Source organism: Urocitellus parryii, chromosome 6 (assembly GCF_045843805.1).
Source record: "Urocitellus parryii isolate mUroPar1 chromosome 6, mUroPar1.hap1, whole genome shotgun sequence".
Classification (NCBI taxonomy): domain Eukaryota; kingdom Metazoa; phylum Chordata; class Mammalia; order Rodentia; family Sciuridae; genus Urocitellus; species Urocitellus parryii.
In genome coordinates this window covers 22,542,300-22,565,123 of record NC_135536.1, presented here as the reverse complement: position 1 = coordinate 22,565,123, position 22,824 = coordinate 22,542,300, and the positions used below count along the sequence as shown (strand labels likewise).

Genomic DNA, 22,824 nt, shown 5'->3' with positions numbered 1-22,824 from the left:
GCCAATTAAAATCCCAATGGCATTTCTTGTAGAAATAGATAAAGCAATCATGAAATTCATATGGAAAAATAAAAGACCCAGAATAGCAAAAGCAATTCTAAGCAGGAAATGTGAATCAGGCGGTATAGTGATATACCGATTTCAAACTATATTACAGAGAAATAGTAACAAAACCAGCATGGTACTGGTACCAAAACAGGCGGGTGGACCAATGGTACAGAATAGAGGACACAGAGACTAATCCACAAAGTTACAACTATCTTATATTTGATAAAGGGGCTAAAAGCATGCAATGGAGGAAGGATAGCATCTTCAACAAATGGTGTTGGGAAAACTGGAAATCCATATGCAACAAAATGAAACTGAATCCCCTCCTCTCTCCATGCACAAAAGTTAACTCAAAATGGATCAAGGAGCTTGATATCAAATCAGAGACTCTGTGTCTGATAGAAGAAAAAGTTGGCGCCGATCTACATATTGTGGGGTCGGGCTCCAAATTCCTTAAAAGGACACGAATAGCACAAGAGTTAATAACAAGAATCAACAAATGGGACTTACTTAAACTAAAAAGTTTTTTCTCAGCAAGGGAAACAATAAGAGAGGTAAATAGGGAGCCTACATCCTGGGAACAAATTTTTACTCCCCACACTTCAGATAGAGCCCTAATATCCAGAGTATACAAAGAACTCAAAAAATTAGACAATAAGATAACAAATAACCCAATAAACAAATGGGCCAAGGACCTGAACAGACACTTCTCAGAGGAGGATATACAATCAATCAACAAGTACATGAAAAAATGCTCACCATCGCTAGCAGTCAGAGAAATGCAAATCAAAACTACCCTAAGATACCATCTCACTCCAGTAAGATTGGCAGCCATTATGAAGTCAAACAACAAGTGCTGGCGAGGATGAGGGGAAAAGGGTACTCTTGTACATTGCTGGTGGGACTGCAAATTGGTGCTGCCAATTTGGAAAGCAGTATGGAGATTCCTGGGAAAGCTGGGAATGGAACCACCATTTGACCCAGCTATTGCCCTTCTCGGACTATTCCCTGAGACCTTAAAAGAGCGTACTACAGGGATACTGCGACATCGATGTTCATAGCAGCACAATTCACAATAGCTAGGCTGTGGAACCAACCCAGATGCCCTTCAATAGATGAATGGATAAAAAAAATGTGGCATTTATACACCATGGAGTATTACGCAGCACTAAAAAATGACAAAATCATGGAATATGCAGGGAAATGGATGGCACTAGAGCAGATTATGCTTAGTGAAGCTAGCCAATCCCTAAAAAACAAATACCAAATGTCTTCTTTGATATAATGAGAGCAATTAAGAACAGAGCAGGGAGGAAGAGCAGGAAGAAAAGATTAACATTAAACAGAGACATGAGATGGGAGAGAAAGGGAGAGAAAAGGGAAATTGCATGGAAATGAAGGGAGACCCTCATTGCTATACAAAATTACATATAAGAGGCTGTGAGGGGAATGGGAAAATAAACAAGGAGAGTAATGAATTACAGTAGATGGGGTAGAGAGAGAAGATGGGAGGGGAGAGGAGGGGGAATAGTAGAGGATAGGAAAAGTAGCAGAATACAACAGTTACTAATAGGGCATCATGTAAAATTGTGGATGTGTAACCGACGTGATTCTGCAATCTGCATTTGGGGTAAAAATTGGGAGTTCATAACCCACTTGAATCTAATTTATGAAATATGATACATCAAGAGCTGTGTAATGTTGTGAACAACCAATAAAAAAAAAAAAGAAAACAAATTTGATCATGGAGAAAAGATGTTAAGAGACCATGAACAGAACTTATAAGAAATACAGGATAATCCAAAAAGACCAAATTTAACATTTATTGGGATAAAGACTCAGAGGTGTAAATGAAAGGAATGCACAATCTCTTCAATGAAATAATATCAGAAAATTTCCCAAACCTAAAGAAGGAAATAGAAAATCAAATACAGGAGGCTTAGGACCACAAATATACAAAATCACAACAGACTCACACCAAGGCACATTATTATGAAAATGCCTAACACACTGAATAAGGATAGAGTTTTAAAGGCTGCCAGAGAAAAACGACATATAATGTTTAGAAGTAAACCAATTCAGATCTCAGCTGATCTCTCAACCCAGACCCTCAAAGATAGGAGGTCTTGGAAGAATATATACTAAGCTCTAAAAGAAAATGGATGCCAGTCTAGAATACTATACCCAGCAAAATTAAACTTCAGAATTGATGATGAAATAAAAACCTTTTATGATGAACAAAAGTTAAAAGAAATCACAACTAGAAAGTCTGCATTACAAAATATACTCAATAAAGATATTTCATGAAGAAATGAAAAATAAAAGTGAAAACCTGCAAAGGAAGGAACTACACTAAAAGAATAGTCAATCAATAGAGAAAGTAATTCAAATTAAAAACCAGAAATAAATCAAAAAGATTGAAGAGTGATGGTAGTAGTTTAGTAAAATTCATTATTTGCAAAGGAGAGGTGGTAGGTAGAAGGAGCAAAAGGCAGAATGAGGAGTTTTCCCTCTCCAAAACAAGAGACTTAGGCGTGTTTTTAGATTTAAGTAAAGAAAATGATAAGGGGGAGGCCTAAGTCCTGCAGAAATGGGAAAAGTGAGTAGGGTAGAGAGCAGAGATGAAGAATGAAACACTTCGCCCCTTAAGACAGTGTCAGAGATGAAGCCATGCTCAGAAGATAGTCAAGCTGGGGTGTGAGCCAAATTCAGCGACAAAAAGAAAAGGAAGGCTGAGATCTGGTTACCATGGAACAGTCTTACATGGGCTGACTGGGCTAGTTAAGAAATATTTCCGTTATCAGCTGACTGCTTATTAAAGTCAGAATGCCAGATAGAACACTTACAACTTGAACACCTCTCCCATAGAGATAGGCCATTCCAAGACCACTCTGTCCAACTGGGTTGCCCTGCAAAGGAGAGAAATCAGACAAAAGCAAAAAGAATTCACTAAAAATAGGCAAGAATAAATAACTATAAAATAAATTATTTTCAAGCACATTCAAAACATGTCTTAACAGTTTTCATTTCGAAACAATCTTTCTCCCTCTCATCAGACTAATCATAAGGCTGACTTTTAGATATTTGGGGACTATCAATAATTTGCTTACAAAGGAAAAAAATCATTCAGAATTAAAAGGTCTCTTTTTTTTTTGGGTACTGGGGATTGAACTCAGGGACACTCGACCACTGAGCCACGTCTCCAGCACTATTTTGTATTTTATTTGGAGACAGGGTGTGAGTTGCTTAGTGCCTCACCACTGCTGAGGCTGGCTTTGAACTCGAAAACCTCCTGTCTCAGCCTCATGAGCCACTGGGATTATAGGCATGTGCCACTGCACCCAGCTAAAAGGTCACACGTTTGTGGTAGTTTTTCATCACCAACTTTTTACCCCATAAAGAAGGATGATGTCATAGGGTAGAGTCAACAGTCATATAATACTGGGGATGTAGCTGAGTGGTAGAGCACTTGCCTAGTATACACAAGGCCCTGAATTCAATCCCCAGCACCACAAAAAGAAAGAATATCATATAATAACAATATGTCATGGAACTAACTTAATCATGGTTTTGAGACTCAAAGGACAATAATCTAGAATCCACCCAGAACCTACAGCAATAAAAGACATCTTAAAAAAGGAGTCACAGTGCTCCTCTGGGAAGCACTCAATTGACATCTAGTAGAGTGGCATGCAGTTGACAGAGAAGGAAATGTGTATGCCAGAGGCACCTAGGGTCTCAGGTATTCATGCGCAGTTTTCCTTGGGTTAAAGAAAGCTTAATCTATGTATTATGATTACCAAATGAATCCAATTATGTAAGTTTTTAAACTTCAAGTTGCAGTACAAATAAGGTAGATTATATAACTCCCAATTCCAATGTGAATAATCAAGATTTCCCTGATCAGGAAAACTTCTCAAAGAAACTTAAATAGAATCAATATTTAACAATATAGTTAAATATTAAAATATTAAAAATTACTTCTTATTGGGAAGGCTTTGTCTTTGAATTATACTGACCTAGGCACTTTTAATCAACTTTTGGCATGAATAGTTATGATTAATCCTTCAATATAATAAACTTATTTATTAAACATTAACAATATAGCACACGTTTTAAAACAAAAATCATTAAATCTTACCATGTCAGCAGCTTTCTTAAAGTAGTGAAGAGCTGTCTCATTACTCTGAGGTACAATATCACTTCCTTCTGAATACATCTGGAAAACATACCCCAGTTTTTATTTAGAGCTATAACCCTCTGTTATGGTTTGTATGTAAGGTGTCTCCCCAAAATCTCACATGTCAGACAATGCAAGAAGGTTTGGAGAAGAAATTATCGGGTTATAGCCTTAACCTAATCTGTGAACTAATCCCTAATGGGATTAACTTGAGTGGTAACTGGAGGCAGATGGGGTGTGGCTGGAGGAAGTGGTTCATTGGGGGCTTGGCTATGGGGCATATATTTTGTATCTGGAGAATGAAGACTCTCTCTCTCTGTTTTGTGATCACCATGTGAGCTGTTTCCCTCTGTCACATGCTCCCACCATGATGTTCAGCCTTACCTCGAGCCTGGAGGAATGAAGTTAGCCTTCTATGGGCAAGACCTCTGAAACCTTTCCTCCTCTACAATTGTTCTGGTGGGTCTTTTAGTCACAGTGGTGAAAAAGCTGACTAAAACACCCTCTCTCAATTATAATTCTCTCTTATCTCACTTTGGTTTCTATTAGGTCACATAAAATCTCTTCACAAAGTTTAGAATCCCCTATAAGATACTAGAATTAAATGCGAACTCTTACGTGCTAACATTTTAATATTTTTGTATATTTGGTGTCATATCAAATTTATGATTTATCTATGAATATGAATATATAACATCTGCTCAAAGATCCATCTCAAGAGAAGAAATCTTTTAACGTTTAGGTGAATCTTCCTTCTCATTCTACTCAGGGACGCTGAACCTTTGGGATAAGATGAGTGACTGAACAAGGACAAGGAGATTGTCAGTAGTGTCTACTCCTCCCTCTCCTCACCCATTGCTTCCCATGGATAAGCTAAATGATGGGTCTTTGTTCAGCATTCAAGAAATAACTAGAAGGTTATTTAAAAAGTTTTAATACACTAACCATTAAAAATCATATATGGAACAGAATAAAAAGCCAAGAGAAAGGAAAACAGAATGGCCAAGGATGTTTTTTATCCATGTAAACATTAAGAAAATAACAAATAAAGGATTTTTTTTTCCTTTTTTGAGAAAGGGTTAATTAGTAATTCAGAGCAAGAGCCAAAAGGGCTAGAGAGTGACAAGTTCTTAAATGCCTAACAAAAACAGTTGGAGAAATACCAATTTCTATGCTACAATGTTGGAATATTTAAATATGAACTTTCCAGGCCTCAATTAACTAGTTGTGATCATGTGGCTGCTGAGATCTTCCTATCTGTAAAAGTCTTTGTGATACAGTCTATCTGAACTTCCTTACTTTAGATTTGGTTCCACTGAAAATACCCATTAGTTTATAGTGTGTTAATTTTCAAAATAATAAAAGTTTTGATACAGCTCATGACATGGAATCAATTATTAAGTCTTTAGATAAAAATGTTGCCTTGCTGAAAAAAGGAACTCAATTGACAGGTGGGTCATGACTGTCATACTTAAGATAATCAAAAGGCCTGCAGATAAATTCCAACAAACTCTGTCTCAGCATGAAGGCCAACAGGAAACTGTGATGGTCTTAGCAAAAATGTATGGATAAAGGATAAATTCCCTATTGTTTCACATAAGAAACACAAAGTAGGTGCTCTGATAATGATAGCTAATTTCAACATGGAATTAACATACTGATGAACAAATGATACAGGATGTTTAAGCTGCCTAAGAAAAGGCCTCAGAATAGCACTTATCTTAAGATACAACACCCTCAGCACTGGACAGTTTATTTATTTATATTGGAGAATTTATTTCCAATTTATTTTTGGTAAATAGTAGTTCCTGAATATAGTATGTGTTTACTATGCAAACACCTCTTACTGTTACATAACAAATTCACAGAATGTACAGTACCTTTCCCAAGAAGGCCATAGCATGTGAATTGCCAGCATTAGCTGCTAAATTGAAGTAGTCAAATGCTCTCTGTGAGATAAGAATTTATGAAAATAATTAGTTTTTAATAGAATCTATTTTAGCCAAAGCATATTATTTCAGGAACACTAAAACAAACAAAATTTGTTATATCACTGTGGCTTTAAGAGCAAGAACACCTAGTTTTCAATATATCAAAATGAAAATCTGTGCATCCAGAAGTTTTATTTCACCTGATAGCTACATCAAGGTATTATTTATCTTTAAATCACTTTATAATTATAGCTACAAGAAATTTCTTGTGTTCCTTAAACTTCAGACCCAAGAAGACTTGTGTTATTTACTGGTAATGTTTGTAAATAGCCTACCTAAAAACACCTGACTGAAGCTCACTTATTTATCTACCTCACTACTGATAACCTAAGAGGTCTTTACAAGGTATGGAGTGTATTTTCATAGTTCTTTAAAGAAATATAATTTCCTTTTGTACTATTTAGAGAAAAATTCCAGATACTACCTAAAATTATAACTAAACATACTGGCATCTGTAGAAATCCCTCATCACCACTGTCAACTATACTGTCCATCTTTGTCAAGGACCTTGTAGCACTGATTATTCCTTCTCTCTCTTGCTGATTTACTCTAACCCTCTTTCTGATCCTTTCCCCTTCAAATCAACCCCAAGCACATAAGATGCATCTTTCAGGTCTCCAATTTTTCTCCTGGTAGCCATTTTGCTTCATAGCCAAGCTTCTCAAATTAATTGTCTATAGGCACTCTAATTCATTCTACAATCAGTTTTAATTGCCTTCCATCCATGGTACTTCAGAAAGAAAGCCTATAAGCCACCAATGATCTTCACATTATTACCAATAAAAATTTCCCCTCATCTTATTCCACCTCTTTGTAGCATTTGGCATAGTCCACACATTCTCCTTCCTGTTTTGAAACACTCTTTTAGCTTGGCTTACAAGATGCCACTCTCCTGGTTTTCTTCCTAACTCTCTACCTGTGCCATCTAAGTCTTCTTTGTTGATTTTTATTCTATCAGCTGACTTAAATTTTTTTTTTGTAATTGTAGATGGACAGAATGACTTTACTTCATTCATTTATTTTTTTTGTGATGCTAAGAATTGAACCTAGTGCCTCAGATGTACTAGGCAAGTACTCTGCCATTGAGCTCCAGCTCCAGCCCCTATCAGTTGACCTTTTAAACATTTAAATTTTTCAGGGCTCATTTTTTACTCTGTTCTTATTTTACATTCTCTACAAGCAATCTTATCTCCAATCCCACAGCTACTGAGGCATATTTACATTTTTATTATTTTGCTTCCTCAGGGATTAGGTAGATCCTGAAAGCTTATTTATGATACGTATTTAAATGACACAAACTTGATATTGGCACTGACTAGCAAAAAATACTTCTGGAGCATGATTTCTTGATACAAGGTGAGGTGTAAAGCCACAGGAACAGGGTAGTTACCTGATGATTTTGTTCTACTCCACGCCCTCCATGCAGATGCAGTTGTCCCAGACCAACCTGAAAATCAGTGAAAACAAGGCAAAAGCAGGTGGTAGCAACTAGCATATAATTTATCAACATCAGACCAACCAGAAACTATTTGGTGATTAAAAAGCTTCTGTTCCTAACTCAAAAAACTAGACATTTAAGCTGGGCATAGCAGTGCACACCTGTAATCCCAGCTAAAGGGAGGCTGAGGCAGGATGATTTTCAAATTTAAGGCAATTTATTGAGACCCTGCCTCAAAATAAATAAATAAATAAACAAACAAACAAACAAATAAATAAATAAACTGAGGGTGTAGCTCAGTAGTAGAGCACCCCGGGTTCAATCCCTAGTACAAAAAAACCCAAAAGAAAACAAAACCAAAAACTACACATTTAGTCTTAAATCCTGATATTACTCTAAAATTAATAAAAAATATAATTATCTAATAATTCACATCATTATCTAATTTGCTATTTATATATTAATTATCAACCTAAATTTTCTAAGAGCTAAAAGTTACTCTTTAAATTACAAAGTATCCTTCTGAAGTGGGAGTGAAATAAAGGTATTTGCAGACAGATTAAAACTTAATTTTATCCCCAGTGAACATGCTAAAAGGCAATAAAGGGTGATTTCCAGCTAAGTAGAGCAAATATCTGTGAAGTTCAGAGATACAATAATAAATAAAATGCAATGAAAAGGCAAATGTATGAATACATTTAAATTGATATGAACTGTATAAAACAATACCTTGTGAATTTAAAAATATATATAATATAAACACAGAGTGCTATAAGAATTTGGTGGTGTCCTAGCCAATGGTTAAAAGTGCTTAGGATGCAAGTTACATGCTTAGGATGGAAGAGTGCCCAAAGGATGTCCAACTACCATGCTAGTGGAGGGGAAGAGATACAACAGCAAACAACACTCAAACCAAGAGGGAAAGTAAACATGGAAACATGGAAAATAAAGATAAATATAACAGAAAATTTAAGCTAAAATATATCATTTTTAAAGAAAGGTGCTTAATCAGACAAGATAATTTTGTAGCAATTTCCATGAGCTAAGATTTGGATCTATTTTTCACTATAGTTTTTTCTTTCTTTTTTTAACAACTTAAGCAACTTAAGACTTCCTTCCATTAGCCTTAAACTAATTGTTCTTAATAAGCATCTACTACTTATTTCTATATGTTCTAAATCAGAAATAACTACAACTGTAATAGGTAAAAGATGCTGAAGTTCTTTTTATTTTACTATCATCAAAATAAACCATGAGGGCTGGGTTGTGGCTCAGTGATAGAGCACTTGCCTGGCCTGTGTGAGGCACTGGGTTCAAGTCTCAGCACCACATATAAATAAATAAATAAATTAATTAAAGGTTCACTGACAAATAAATAAATAAATAAATAAATAAAACCCCCATGAAGCATAAATAAATAGTAAATAGCTCTATAGAGCTTCTGGAGACTTCTTGTTTAGGGAAACTGACAGTGTTTGTTCTTATTGATTCCAATAAAAGCCTCATCATCAGGGTCAATGCTGCTCCATTCAAGCAGTGATTTCCCACTGTGGGGCACGGGGCAAGTCATATGGCCAGCTTTTAGGAACCTATCAACGCCTAGGCCCCATCCTAGATAAACCCAAATGAAATCTTTCCATAGTGTGGGACCCTTAGTATTTCTTTTAATGTTCCTTATGTGACTCGAATACGTAGCAAGTAACTGCTCAGAGTGATGAGAACGCTACTTATAGAAGTAAATGCTTGCCTCTCCTCCCCATATTAAAATATTAATCAGATATTCCATGAGATGTATAAACACATACCTGTGCTTGTACATCACCTTTTTCAGCTAGGAACTGGTAATACTGAATCAAATCTTCTTCTAACATTCCACTGTTCATTCCTGGGTTTTCTACTTCATCAGGTAGCCGTATTCTCTGTACCACAGAGCCTCCTGTTAGTGAGATATCACTAGCAACTGAAATAGGAGGACAAAGTAAGAACAGAAAGGAAAGTCAGAAGGATTCCAGTTGCCAAACATGATTTTAAAGAAACTGTTTCTATAGCGGTCTACACATTACAAAATAGTCATCAATTAATAAATCAGACCTATTTCCCCCACAAAATATTTAAAAAGTAGAAGCCAAAGCAAAATTCTTAAGAAATATTTCTCAATCAACTAGGTTTAAGAATGAATTTACTTAAAACAGCCATTCATGAAATTTCAAATACTACAATAAAAATAAATGTATTTAAATTTAATTTTTTTTTTTTTCCTGGAAGGTGAAAGGAAAAAAAATAGCTACCATGATTTGCAACAAGACGATAATGGGTCAGTGCAGATTCACAACTCTGGAGGACTCCAATGCCAGCCCAGTACCTGTAACCCTGAAAGACACCTTTAAGTGAGAGGACAGAAGTTTCAAATGATTCAGTGACATTTTTCTTGGAACAAACAAAGCTAAGCACACTCAGAATGTAATTCTGCTGTCTTTTGATCAAAGTACATTCTGAGTGTGCTTAGCTTTGTTTGTTCTAAGGTCCTTTATTTAGCAACTCCAACAAGCACACTATAGTTAGGAACTATGCAATAAAGTCCCTACAGCAATCAAAATAAATGCCATGAACTTTATGTGTGCACTTAAATCATAAGAGAAAATTTCTTAGAACCAATTTAATCTTATTTAATTTTATCATTAGGGCATTACTGTATAATAACATGTATATAGTTAATGTTTTAAATGTTTCTATAAAATATTTAACATATATTTGCTATACAAAAAATTTAATGTTTCATGTTTCTTGAAAATTCACCAGAAAGGACCTTTTCAACTACTGTTAGAGAAATAAATGTTACTATAGACTACACAAATGAAAAAAACATGATTGAAATTAGAAATGTTCAGAAAGTTAGAGCATCACCTTTGTTTTCCACTTTATTTCCTTTAGCAGTTTAGCTCTATAACAGAACAAGAAGCTCCTAGGCACAGTTTTTATATGATTCCCATTTTCCCGCACAGCTTATGTGCTTACATTCCCTTGCAAATGCCACTTTTTCTCTGGTTGTTATCCCTCTGTATTTACTGCATCACTGCATGGGTGGCCTTTTGCTTCTTCCATTTATTTAATACAAATGTTACTAAAAAAAATCCATAAAAGCAAAAACACTTTGATTCTTTCCTCAGAAATATCTCTGTAAATCCTGTTCCCTTTCAACACCAGTGTTCTCTCACATTCAGTGTAGAGTACTGTAATGCCTCCTTATGTCTCCCTTTTTAGATTAAAAGCTTGTTCAGGGTAAGCACTATACATTATTCATATTTGGAATCCCAATAAACAGTTAAATAGTTTTGAATACACACAGGTAAAATGATCTAGGATCTATCCAGTTTGCTAGGAAACTACATTTTCCTTTTTTGTTAAGTCTCATATCCCATAAATGACCAAGTCTCTAGATCCTTTCCCTACTTTCACTCTCATTTCCACTTATTCAATCCTTTACATTCCTGCAAGAGTTAACTGATCTTCATTTGAAACACAGTAACATGCGTAAGAAGTCATATGAGGGATGAGGCTGTGTAGCTCAGCGTCAGAGCGCCTGCCTAGCATATGTAAGGCAGTGGGTTCAATCCTTAGCACCATATACAAATAAAATAAAGGCATTCTGTCCATCTACAACTACAAAAAGAAAAAAAATGAAGTCATATGACTTAAAGTCAGTTTATAGTTGAAGGCAGATTAAGCATCTGAGCAGAAAAAGAATTTGGTGTAAAGATTATATATTTACCACTAAGTCATTTAAGTGACCAATGCTTTCTGGTAACACAATGAGATACTCTTAAGTCTTTTATTTGACACTGTTCTTTGTACAGTAAATCCTTGGTCAAATTAAATGTAAAATCTACAATAAACCAATCTAAAAATTACTCTGACAATTCCAACTCAGACAAATTTTCATCCATATGGAGATTAAATTTGTTATCTTCATTAACAAGAAAGTGAAGGATATTTAACAGAATATACGGTTTTAAGTAAATCTCAGTCTTGAAGGATGGAAAAGTTGTGGCCACTGTAAACCACTACTAGCCTTCTACTGAAGTCATTACTTACCAAAACCATGTGGGCTATTAGATTGCCACCAAGAGCACCGAATGTATAATATACAAGAGCCTATGAAAGAACAAAAATAACACTTGACTGAATATAGGCATATGTTTATTCACTTCAAATTATAATATACAATAAGTTTAAGTTAAATAGTGTTACCTTTGCCTGACTTGAATTAACACCAAGTCCAGAGGCATAGAGAAAGCCAAGAGCCTGAAATAAAATGATGAAAATAAGAATTCTTTCTTTGGTGAAAACTTATCCAAGACAGACACAATTCTATGCACTATGAAAAAATGCAAGAGTCTTTAAATGCTAAACAAATTGAATGCAAGTATTCATAAAAATGAAATTAAAGAGCCTCAGATACGTATTCAGGTTTTTTTTTTTTGGTTAAAAATGAGGCAGGAATGTGGAGAGTTCAAAGCCAGCCTCAGCAATAGCAAGGCAGTAAACAACTCAGTGAGACCCTGTCTCCAAGTAAAATACAAAATAGGGCTGGGGATGTTTTTAGGATTGGCCCTTAAAAGCATTCCAGAGATTTTCTCATCTCTTTCCCCTTCAGGATGGCTCGGAAACCCATGATCCTAATGGTGAAGCTACAGGATGAGTGCCCCTGAGCCACATCCCCAGGCCTATTTTGTATTTCACTTGGAGACAGGGTCTCACTGAGTTGCTTAGTGCCTTGCTATTGCTGAGGCTGGCTTTGAACTCACAACATTCCTGCCTCAGCCTCTCAAGATGCTGGGATTACAGGCATGCACCATTGTGTCCAGCTTGTATTCAGGATTTTAAATGACACAATTCAATGGAACTTTAAACAAGTCAGAATTTAGTCTGAATATTAAAGACAATTTAATAAAATATAAACTAGAAAACCAAAGCCAAACACAGTTAAATATGATTCTCCTTCTTCTTCATGAAGAGCCATCATGAAGACAAAACAACGTTCATGTTGTTACATCAACATACATCTCTCTCTATGGAGTGAGACATTCTATGAACATGGACAAGGGATTACCAAGATAAAACTATCCTAGGAATAAAAAGACAGCAAAGGGTCAATGGAGAAAGGTCACTCTGCAATGGTAGAGTATATTACCATTTTCTAAGAAAAACCACAAAACACAATGCATTGGTAAAGTTCTACTCTTTGCCTTCTATGGATCATCCTTCATGATATGAAAGTTATAATGCAAGTGCGGCAGGGAATGCTACTGCTCATCAAAATCCATAAGCTCCTCTATATTTTCCAGCCTCTTGTATAGTTAGGTAGGACCTGGGACATGGCATGAAGGAATAGAAACTATTTTTAGGACTGGCCCTTAAAAGCATTCCAGAGATTCTCCCATCTCTTTCTCCTTCATGATGGCTTGGAAACCCATGATCCTGATGGTGAAACTACAGGATGGAAATAGCCTATGACCAGGAGTCATCATTTGGAAGAGTGATGCAAGTAGGAGTTCTATCAAACATGGTGTGAGCAAGAAACAACTCTTGGTAGTGTCAAGCCACTATGATTTCGGAGCTTTGCAAGTTGCATCACCTAGAATTTACCATGGAAAGAATGCTTTGCAATGTATAAACTGTTGTGTCATTGTAGGGTTCAATTATTAGAGTAAAATGTTGCTTTATAAGTAAAACCATTCTTGAGAACAGAATGCCTCTAAAGACAGAATATATGTAATATATGTATGATATTATAAAAACTAGTTTAATAAAGGGAAAAAAAGCTTTGAAACAAAGGGGAAAAATCAAAATATAACCTTTTTAAAACTAAAACTGAGAATTAGAAAGAGCTACAGATGCATTAGGTATTAAGATATATAGAAAATAATGATTACGTTTCCTGTTATTGTTTAAATAGTCTGAAATAAGACTTATTCTGTGATTAGACATTTTGGTTTATCTTTAGACAAATCCCAAAGTTGCATAAATCTGAGTTAAAAAGACGTTTAAATAACTGTGATGGACTTCTAAACCCAGATGTTAATCTTAGCATTACTAATGTTTTAATTGATAACATTAACACATATTATCAACTGATGTAATGCAATCTGAATATAGAACATCCTCTACAATGTAGTTTAGCCAAAAACATTTTACTTGAATTAATCAGCCTTTAGCTATAATATCCAATTTATAGGAAATATAGGGGATGCAGAAATAAAAGAACATTATTAAGATGCAGATGTAGGACATTCTGCATAAACTGTCCCTACTTCTAACACAGTATGCTCTGGTCTTGGTGGTACATAAGTAATGTTACTTTCTCAGTTTTGTAACTTTGGTGAAAATGCAAGGGTAAGTAGTTTCAGATGAAAAGAATAACCTATATGTTTCATTCTCTGAGACCTAATTTGGAAAAACTACAAATGTCATTGTGGCAAGATGTAATCTTAAAAACACCTTTACTAATCATAAGTGTTCTCACTCTAAGGAAAAGTAATACATAAGTTAGGTGAAATAATCTGCCAAAAAACTTGTATTTAAAGTTATCTTTCAGTCTTGTTAAAAAACATCAGGGTATAGAGGGTAAACTATTGTTAAAATTAACAAGTGCTGTGTGCAGAGAGATTCTTCATTGAAAGTGCACTCACAGTTTGTCCTTTGGGAGAGCCTTCCTCAGTCAGCTTTTCAAACATTTCTCTAGCTGCCTGGATATTCTGTGTTATGTGATCACCAAACAAAAGAGCATATGACACTCTCTCCAAGGCCTTGGTATGGTTCATACTTGCTGCCTTTTGAAGATACCTATATGCTCTTTAAATATAAGCAAGTAAAAAACAAATTAGCAGTGTTTGGGAACTGCTATTAAAAGTTTTTTTTACAAAATCTATTAAAATGAAGTATAAATAATGTCATTTTATGATACAAAATTTTCTGATATTATTTCTAATAAATCATGCTATTTATATATGTAGAAAACTTTCTGGATATTTTGACAAGGTACCAGTTCTCCCTATTACCCGAGTATCTTGGAATAGTCTAGTTACACTAACAATAATTATAGAAACGTCTATTAAAACATCTATTACAAAAGTTTGCAATAAGAATTGTAATGTGATAATGTTCAATAAATAATACAATAATAGCTATTGCAATTTTCTTTTTGACTCTGCACAGGCTACAACAATCAGCAAAAATGAAAAGCAAAAATGTTAGTATGTAATTACTTCTTTTATATTCTTTCAAAATGCAAATTATTTAACTGCAGTTGAAAATTCCAAAGCAAAACCAAAAAACAAACAATATACCTGATGACAATTCCTTTTGTTAGTTTTAAGTCATGTTGAATCCTGAATATTATATGCACTCTTGGTTCTTAGAAACTATTTACAACCTTAGTCAGTTATTTCCACTTTTCTCATTGTTCATTCCTTTGATCAATACTTAAAAATCTTTTTATATAAACAAACTAAAATCTGATAAAAGTCATAATATGAATGTGTATGAATCATGTCATTTTCTGGGAACATATGAAATCTCGGTCTCTGGCAATACAGTTTTTATAAAAAAGCACTTGGCTACTTTTCTCAATTATAGCTTTCCTGGAGAAAAATGAACTTGACAGTGCTACCTACTCTCGTTTTTGGCTTTTTTTATTGCTTCCGTTGAGGATTTTCATTCCAGTCAGATACATGGTTTCTGCTTCCTGCATTTGCCGTCTCTTAGCAGCCTCTTCTTCAGCTAAAATAAAATGTCACATGCATTTAAATGGATTTTAATGCTATACAAATTATTTATCAAATATAGGAATTTATTATTTCTTTGGGAAGGTCATACAAACACAACAAATGATCTTTTACTAGTTTTAAGTATGAGTGGACTTTACTGACATGACTTAAAAACTACAAAATCCATTGAAAAATCACTTTCTTTTAGAGAAAGCATTACTAAGCTGCTTTTCAAGTGTACATTCTGTTATTAATGCTGACATTTTATAAATAACTCCACAAAGATTTCAGATTATATTCCAAGGCCAGCTAAAATAAAAACAAAAAGATACTAGATAACAACACTTGTCAAAAAAAAAAAGCTGTTGTTGTGGGCTGGGATTATGACTCAGTGGCAGAGTGCTTGCCCTGCATGTATGAGGCACTTGGTTGGATCCTTAGTATACATAAAAATAAATAAAGGTCTTGTGTCCATCTACAACTAAAAAAAAAAAAAAAAAAAGCTGTTGTAGTCAAAGGATAATAGGCCTTATCTGAAATCTATATTTTATAAAGACAAGTATTTAAATACATAAGAAAAATTAGAAAAATTAGATTTTTATTAAATACAGATCCAAATTTAATGTTCAAGTTCCTTAATTTTTTTCATATTCTCTACTAAAACACTGAAAATCACAGAATTGTTAAATTACAATTTTCAAAAATTATTTTGTTACTGTAAAATAGAGATCATCAAGACATATACTTCATTAAGATATTTAAACAAATAGAAATTAATTCTTTTTTTAAAAAAATATTTATTTTTTAATTTTCGGCGGACACAACATCTTTGTATGTGGGGCTGAGGATCGAACCCAGGCCGCACGCATGCCAGGCGAGTGCGATACTGCTAGAGCCACATCTCCAGCCCCAGAAATTAATTCTTGTACTATAGAAAAATCTGATGTATTAAACTGGAGTTCCCAGTCATACTGGTCTATACCCAAAGATGCACTATATTTGATGTTGTTTCCTAGGAATACACAAATATTATATCAGAATCATTATGCTAAAAATGTTACTTGGTATTAAAAGTGATTCTGCTCAAGATTTTCTATTAGAAAGTTCTTCTGAAAACATAGCTTGCCTGTAGAGGTTGGCCCCTTTATAATAACATTTATTTATACTTAGTATGATTAATACACTATATTTGTCAAATGTTATCTTGGCAGAGAATACTCCACTCAAAATATTTAAAAGGCATTAGTTTTCTTCTAATCACTATTAACTGTCATCATAACAGTCTATTTCCTTTATTGCCAAAAATGTTTTGTGTTTATTAATGCAGCAACCTACCTGAAGTATTTATGGAACTACCTGTGCACACAAACTAAAAACCTTTTCATAAGACATGACTGTAATCAGCTTTCTGAGTGGTAGTCTGAAAATAAAGGCAGCATATGCTTCTAGTTCTGAAGTCCATTCATTAAGGCTGTAACAGGTCAGCTGGCCATTTCTCACCAAGGTGGAAAAGAATAGCTACAGACAGGCCTTCAAGATGTTGCCCTAAACATAAAGCAATGTGCACATGCCTCCTGTTGAGCAATACTTACTTTCACAAAAGCCCCACTTCTCATCTGTCTTGTAGTCATAGGTTGTTGCACACCATAGTCTGCCATCTTCCCTTCCATCTGATGTACATTCTTCATATTCTTTATCCAGGAAAAGAAAAGGGAAATGGCAAGGCTCCCCATGTGCTGTGCCTTCAATGGCAGTCAAGGCTAGAAAAGAAATAAAATCAAAACATGAACTACAATTTTGGTATTCATGGATTCAATACTGTTGCTTTCAGTTCTTAGAATCTGAAGGTGAAGATACATGATATATGAATGGTAAAGGGGAACATAATAGACCAGTGCTGATTTTGATTAGGACCTGAGGTTGAGTCAACACAATGAGCATAATTAGCTGACAACTCACATTTAGATCTAGCTTAAACTTTTGAGATAAAACCTTAGAAAAGTGTGCCATAAAACTCCTGCCCAACAAGTGAGCAAAAATTAGGCAAAATACAACTGAAAACAATTCCACTGCTCAGTAGAACTCCTTTTTTTCTGAGTATCATGAAAATTTCTTTAATAATATAAAAGTATACAAGGAAAATGCTCCCCAATGCAAGTTAATCACTCACATACTTGTCAGTGATCCCACAACATTTTGGTAGAGCACTTACCATATGTTCAGAGCTTTTTTTTTTTTTTTAAACCATAATCTAGCTCCCACTAAATTTTTTACATGATGCCTCTCATTTAAGGTAATAAGAATTCAAGAGATCACATAGCTGCTATTGTTATTCTTGGCACTCTCCCTCTGAAAGGTTGGAAAGCATCCCTCTTTCCTTTCTAGTGTAAAAAAGAGCATGTCCTAACATAGTAATTTAAAAAATATGTTCAGTAAATTATGAAACATAAAATGAATTTCAAATGGTTTACCACCATGCAGATGTCATTCATCATCCTAGTAATCACTGACCAGAGGCAAATTACTTCTTCACTTTTGATCTGTCCATGTTTTAAAGAAATTATCTCTAATGGAATGAACAGGCAAACTATCCTTTAGCAACAATCTGTGAGAAGTCATTCTGAATACAGATTTCTGAAAAGGGCATTCCTATGCATTGCTACTAGATCCAAATCTGCTTTGGAAAGACAGAATCTATAGAACTGCAGCTTGTAAACTGAATTTCAAATCAAATAGCATATGATGGTTTAAAAGAACATTTATTTTTTTCTATAATAGAAAATTTTGTCTTAAAAACAAATAGCTTATTATAGAAATTCTAGTTCACCAAGCTTATACTTTTGTATGAAATAATTATTTCATGTGATAAAACTGTACAGCAAAAATTAGACAAAAAGATTTTGGCAACAATAGTTTTTAGCCTACTGCTGATTCATCACTAGCTGAAGCAGGAAGAACCTCCAGGATGCACCTGCTTCAATATAATCAAAACTGAAAGTTGTTAAAATAATGTGTTTATTAGCAAATTACTAGAAAGAGAATGTTGAGTCTCTAAGCTAATTCTCCAAGCAAAATTACAATATGGAAACTGTTACTACTTTTTTTTTGTGTGTGTGGTACTGGGGATTGAACCCAGGGTTATGGGGTACCCTACTAATGAACAATATCACTAGTCCTTTTAAAATTTTATTTTGAAACAGGGTCTTGCTAAGTTGCCCAGGCTGACCTTACAGGCATGTGCCACTACATGCAGCTTAAAAATTTTTAAACTTGTCTTAAAAATTTTGAAGTTACTGACTGGGATGTCCTAATTTCAAATCACTTATCTCAAGTAAAAATTCTTCACAATAGTGTTAATTTCACTATTAATTTTTTTCCATGGAGTGAGTTTGCAATGATTTCAAAGCTATTCTTTTAAAAACCTGTACAAGAATAATTATCAGTTTTAGAAACAAGGTATTCACTCTTTTGGTATGACGAAGTTGGTTATCTATGCAATTTAAAATAGTGATGGCTAGCAACCAAATCTGACACTTAAAATGAAAGGAGAAAATATGTCATTAAGTAAGTTCTGTAGTTTTGTGTAAAACTTCAGATTTTCTAGATAAGAAATCATATTTTGGGTCTATGATAATGACAATCTATTTAACATTAAGAGTAAGATTCTGGGGGAAGGGGATTAGCAAGGATGGTGGAATGTGATGGTTATCATTATACAAAGTACACATATGAAAACTTGAATTGGGTGTCAACATACCTTTTACACAAACAGAGATATGAAAAATTGTGGTATATATGTGTATTAAGAATTGTAATACAAAAAAAGTACATGTATCATGGCATAAATTGAAGTGAACATACTTTATATACAGAGATACAAAAAATTGTGCTCTATATGTGTAATAAGGATTATAATGTATTCCATGTTGTCATGTATTTAAAAAATAATAAAATCAATAATAAGAAATAAATTAAATATTAAAATTAAGAGTAAGATCCTTAATTTGTGGCACATAAGAAATTATTGTATTGCTTTATATTTAAACTAGTAGAAATCTGCTCTTGCAAATTCAATTAAAATTATTCAAGATGGTATTCCTGTGCACAGGAATGGTGGTTCACACCTGTAATCTCAGCAAATTGGGAGACTGAGACAGGAGTATTGCAAGTTGAAAGCCAGCCTCAACAACTTAGTAAGGCCCAGAGCACTCAGTGACACCCTGTCTCATCACTGAAAAAAAAAAAGGCTAGTGATGCGCTTCAGTGGTTAAGCTCTCCAGGGTTCAATCCCCAGTATCAAAAGCAAGCAAGCAAGCAAGCTTAAAAAGTAAAACAGTAACAACAAAAAACAAAAACAAAACAAAACTGAAAACACTCAGTTGTCCAGCTAAATATATAAGTTTATTCACATTGCTGGCAGGTACATAAATTAGCACAACTTCTCTAGAAGGGACAGTTAGTCATACTTTTTAGGATTTAAAAGATTCATATCTTTAGATGCAGTTTTCCTACTTTTAGGATCCTTACTTACAGAAAGCTCCCACAAGTATTCAAAGAGATTATATGTAAGAGAGATCTGTACAGTATTGTAATTTTAAAAATATAAGACTGAATAGAAAATTAGAAATTCATTGAACCAGACAAAAGGAAATAAAGGGAAGGGTAGGAGGATGAGAACAGAAAAGACAGAATTTTTCCTATCCTTATATATGAATACACAACCAATGTAACTCCACATCTTATACAACAATAATAATGGGATCCTAATTGAAACAAGTTATTCTTATTCTATGTATATATAGTATGTTAAAATATACTCTACTGTCACATGCATCTAGAAAGAATAAATAAAAAGAAAAGAAATTCCACAACATAGAAGCATTCATAAAACTCCACTGTTAAATGAATCATCAATTCAATTTAAAAAATTAACCTTAAAAAAACAAAACAAAAAACTCAAAGGTCTACTGATAGAGGAGATTGGTCACATCAACTTTGGCACAGCCCTAAATAGAAATGTGGGTATTATCAACACTGAGGGAATTAAAGATAACAAGAGAGTAGTGTAGACAGGTACAAGGACAGAAGGCTGAATCCCGAGTCTCATGTTTCAATATTAGGCAGATAAAGGAATCAGCAGCTAAGTAAAGAAAGCATCTTCAGAGATGGGAACAAATAGTGGTGAGGCATTACTAAGATGAGGACCAAGAAATGACCAGGTATCCACCAATTACAACGTGACTGGTGAAGGGATGATTTAGTGGTCTGGGAGGGGACTCTTAGAACTGGATTAGAGAATAGGAATACAGGAAGTGAAATCAGTGATTACAGACCACTCTCTCAAGAAATTATGCTATCAAGGGAGTAGAGAAATAGGGTGGTACCTGGAAGGGTACAGGCTTTTTATTTTAATGTAAAATATAGCATGTTTGAATGCTGAAGGAAATAGTTTTGAGAGAAAAATACAAATGTGGCTAGACTGCTGTTATATATATTGAATTAAATGTCTGGGAAATATAAACATACCCTGTCCTCATTTTTTATTGTAAAATCAAAACAAAGCCAAACCCTAAAAGTTAATTTGATCTATATGAATAAACACAAGAAATTTACTTTGCAAAGTTCCCACTTTGAGAACATTTACAGTGTTATTAAAGATTAATATTGTATCTATAAGTTTAGATCAGTGTTCTGTTAAATAGAAGAAAATGAACTATTCATGCTGCTTATTTGAGGCAATCTCGTTCATTAAAACATAGTAGTGGGGCTGTGGTTGTGGCTCAGTAGTAGAGCACTCACCTAGCACACATGAGGCTTGATCCTCAGCACCACATAAAAATAAATGTATTGTGTCCACAACTAATATATATATGTGTGTGTGTGTGTGTGTGTGTGTGTGTATGTATGTATATATTTAAATTATATATAATTTTTTGAAAACATAGTAGTCAGTAGCATCTAATTCAAATGTATTTGTAGTCAAATATAACTGAAAAACAGTTTGTGTTAAAAGTTACAAATCTCAAGACAATTGTAAGTGTTTACCAATTTTATTAAAACATCAAGATAAAAGCTCCATCAACAAACTGATCATCTCATACACACACACACATCCCCAGAGTACTGAAACAAAACACCTGTGTAGATGATTTAAGGGAAATCACAGTTGTCATACTTGATTTAAAGTAAATGGGGCAGCATGATCTCACTCCTGTGGAATCTAAAATGCTGATCTCTTAAGTAGAGAGAAGAATGAATGGTGGCTGCAAGAGGCCAGGGTGGTTGTGATTGGGGTGGTGGGGGGAAGGTCAAAGGATATATAATTATAGTTAGATAGGAGGATAAATTTCAAGAAATCTATTGTATATGATGTACAAAGTACATCAAGAAGACTATGATCAATGATATATTATTATTTTGAAAAATGTTTGAGGGATGTGTGCTCTTACCATAAAAATGACAATGTGAGGCAAAGCCCTGGTTAAAAATTGGCTAGATTTAACCATTTCACAATGTTATGGGTACTTCAAAACATTGTTATACATAACAAAGCATACAATATTATCTTTCAATGTAAAAAATTTAAAAATAAATGAATGAATGAATGAAAATAAAGCAAATGGTCTAGGCCAAATGAAGCAGTATTATTGTTGCCTGGGAATCTGTCCTAGTAATACTTAGGGGGAAATACCAATGTTACAAGCAGATTACTTTGCCTGTAAAGTTGTGAACTGCTAAACACAGTTGAAAAACTATATTTGTAAACAAACACGCTACATTAAGGGAGTCATTGCTTTATAGATGAAAATGTATTTTTCAGTAGAAAAATGAACTATGATGTGGAGTATGAACAAAACATCAGAGTTCATAAAAACCTCAACTCTGTATGAAAAGAAACTGATCATTTAAAAGTTGAAACAGAAACAAGTACTGGCCCAAAACTTGTTCGGTGGGGGGGGGGGGGAATGTTATTTAAGAACAATGAGGTTCTCTACACAATGGCTTGACAGGTAATTTAAATTTCAAAGGCCCTGGTGGGAGTGAGCATGCCTTGGTTTTCCCTAAGAATGATTTTCTAAAAGAGTTTTCTTGCACAAATAATTTCTTATAAAAGCAAACAAAAGAAACAATAGTCAAAGTCTTTTCTATTAAAGCCTGGACCCACTGCAGGCCCAGTCTATGCTTCCCTTCTCTTCTACCTTTTTTTTTGCTTATTAGGTGAAAGGTCATTCTTTCCCTGCCATCCCTACTAAGCAAAAGGTAGACATGCTGAAGCCAGATTTAAAGATAGGTAGTTAGTGTAGTTAGGTAAATCAGGTCTAATATCCAGTTAAGATAAAGAAAATGGAGACCATTATCGAATGGAGTTCAGGAAACCAGAACAGCAATGGGGAAATTGAA

General features: G+C 34.3%; 1 protein-coding gene across 1 annotated transcript in view; it reads right to left on the bottom strand.

The window, feature by feature from the left end:
- Positions 1-22,824, bottom strand: part of Sel1l (SEL1L adaptor subunit of SYVN1 ubiquitin ligase) — a 63,485-nt gene that overhangs the window by 21,840 nt on the left and 18,821 nt on the right. The window contains exons 4-14 of the mRNA XM_026400619.2: positions 17,016-17,183; positions 15,331-15,436; positions 14,347-14,509; positions 11,906-11,959; positions 11,750-11,809; positions 9,946-10,027; positions 9,463-9,617; positions 7,610-7,666; positions 6,109-6,177; positions 4,190-4,267; positions 2,895-2,957 (exon numbers count right to left, since the gene is read on the bottom strand). Of these exons, the coding sequence (XP_026256404.1) occupies positions 2,895-2,957; positions 4,190-4,267; positions 6,109-6,177; positions 7,610-7,666; positions 9,463-9,617; positions 9,946-10,027; positions 11,750-11,809; positions 11,906-11,959; positions 14,347-14,509; positions 15,331-15,436; positions 17,016-17,183 (1,055 nt within the window). The remainder of the gene's footprint in view (positions 1-2,894; positions 2,958-4,189; positions 4,268-6,108; positions 6,178-7,609; positions 7,667-9,462; positions 9,618-9,945; positions 10,028-11,749; positions 11,810-11,905; positions 11,960-14,346; positions 14,510-15,330; positions 15,437-17,015; positions 17,184-22,824) is intronic.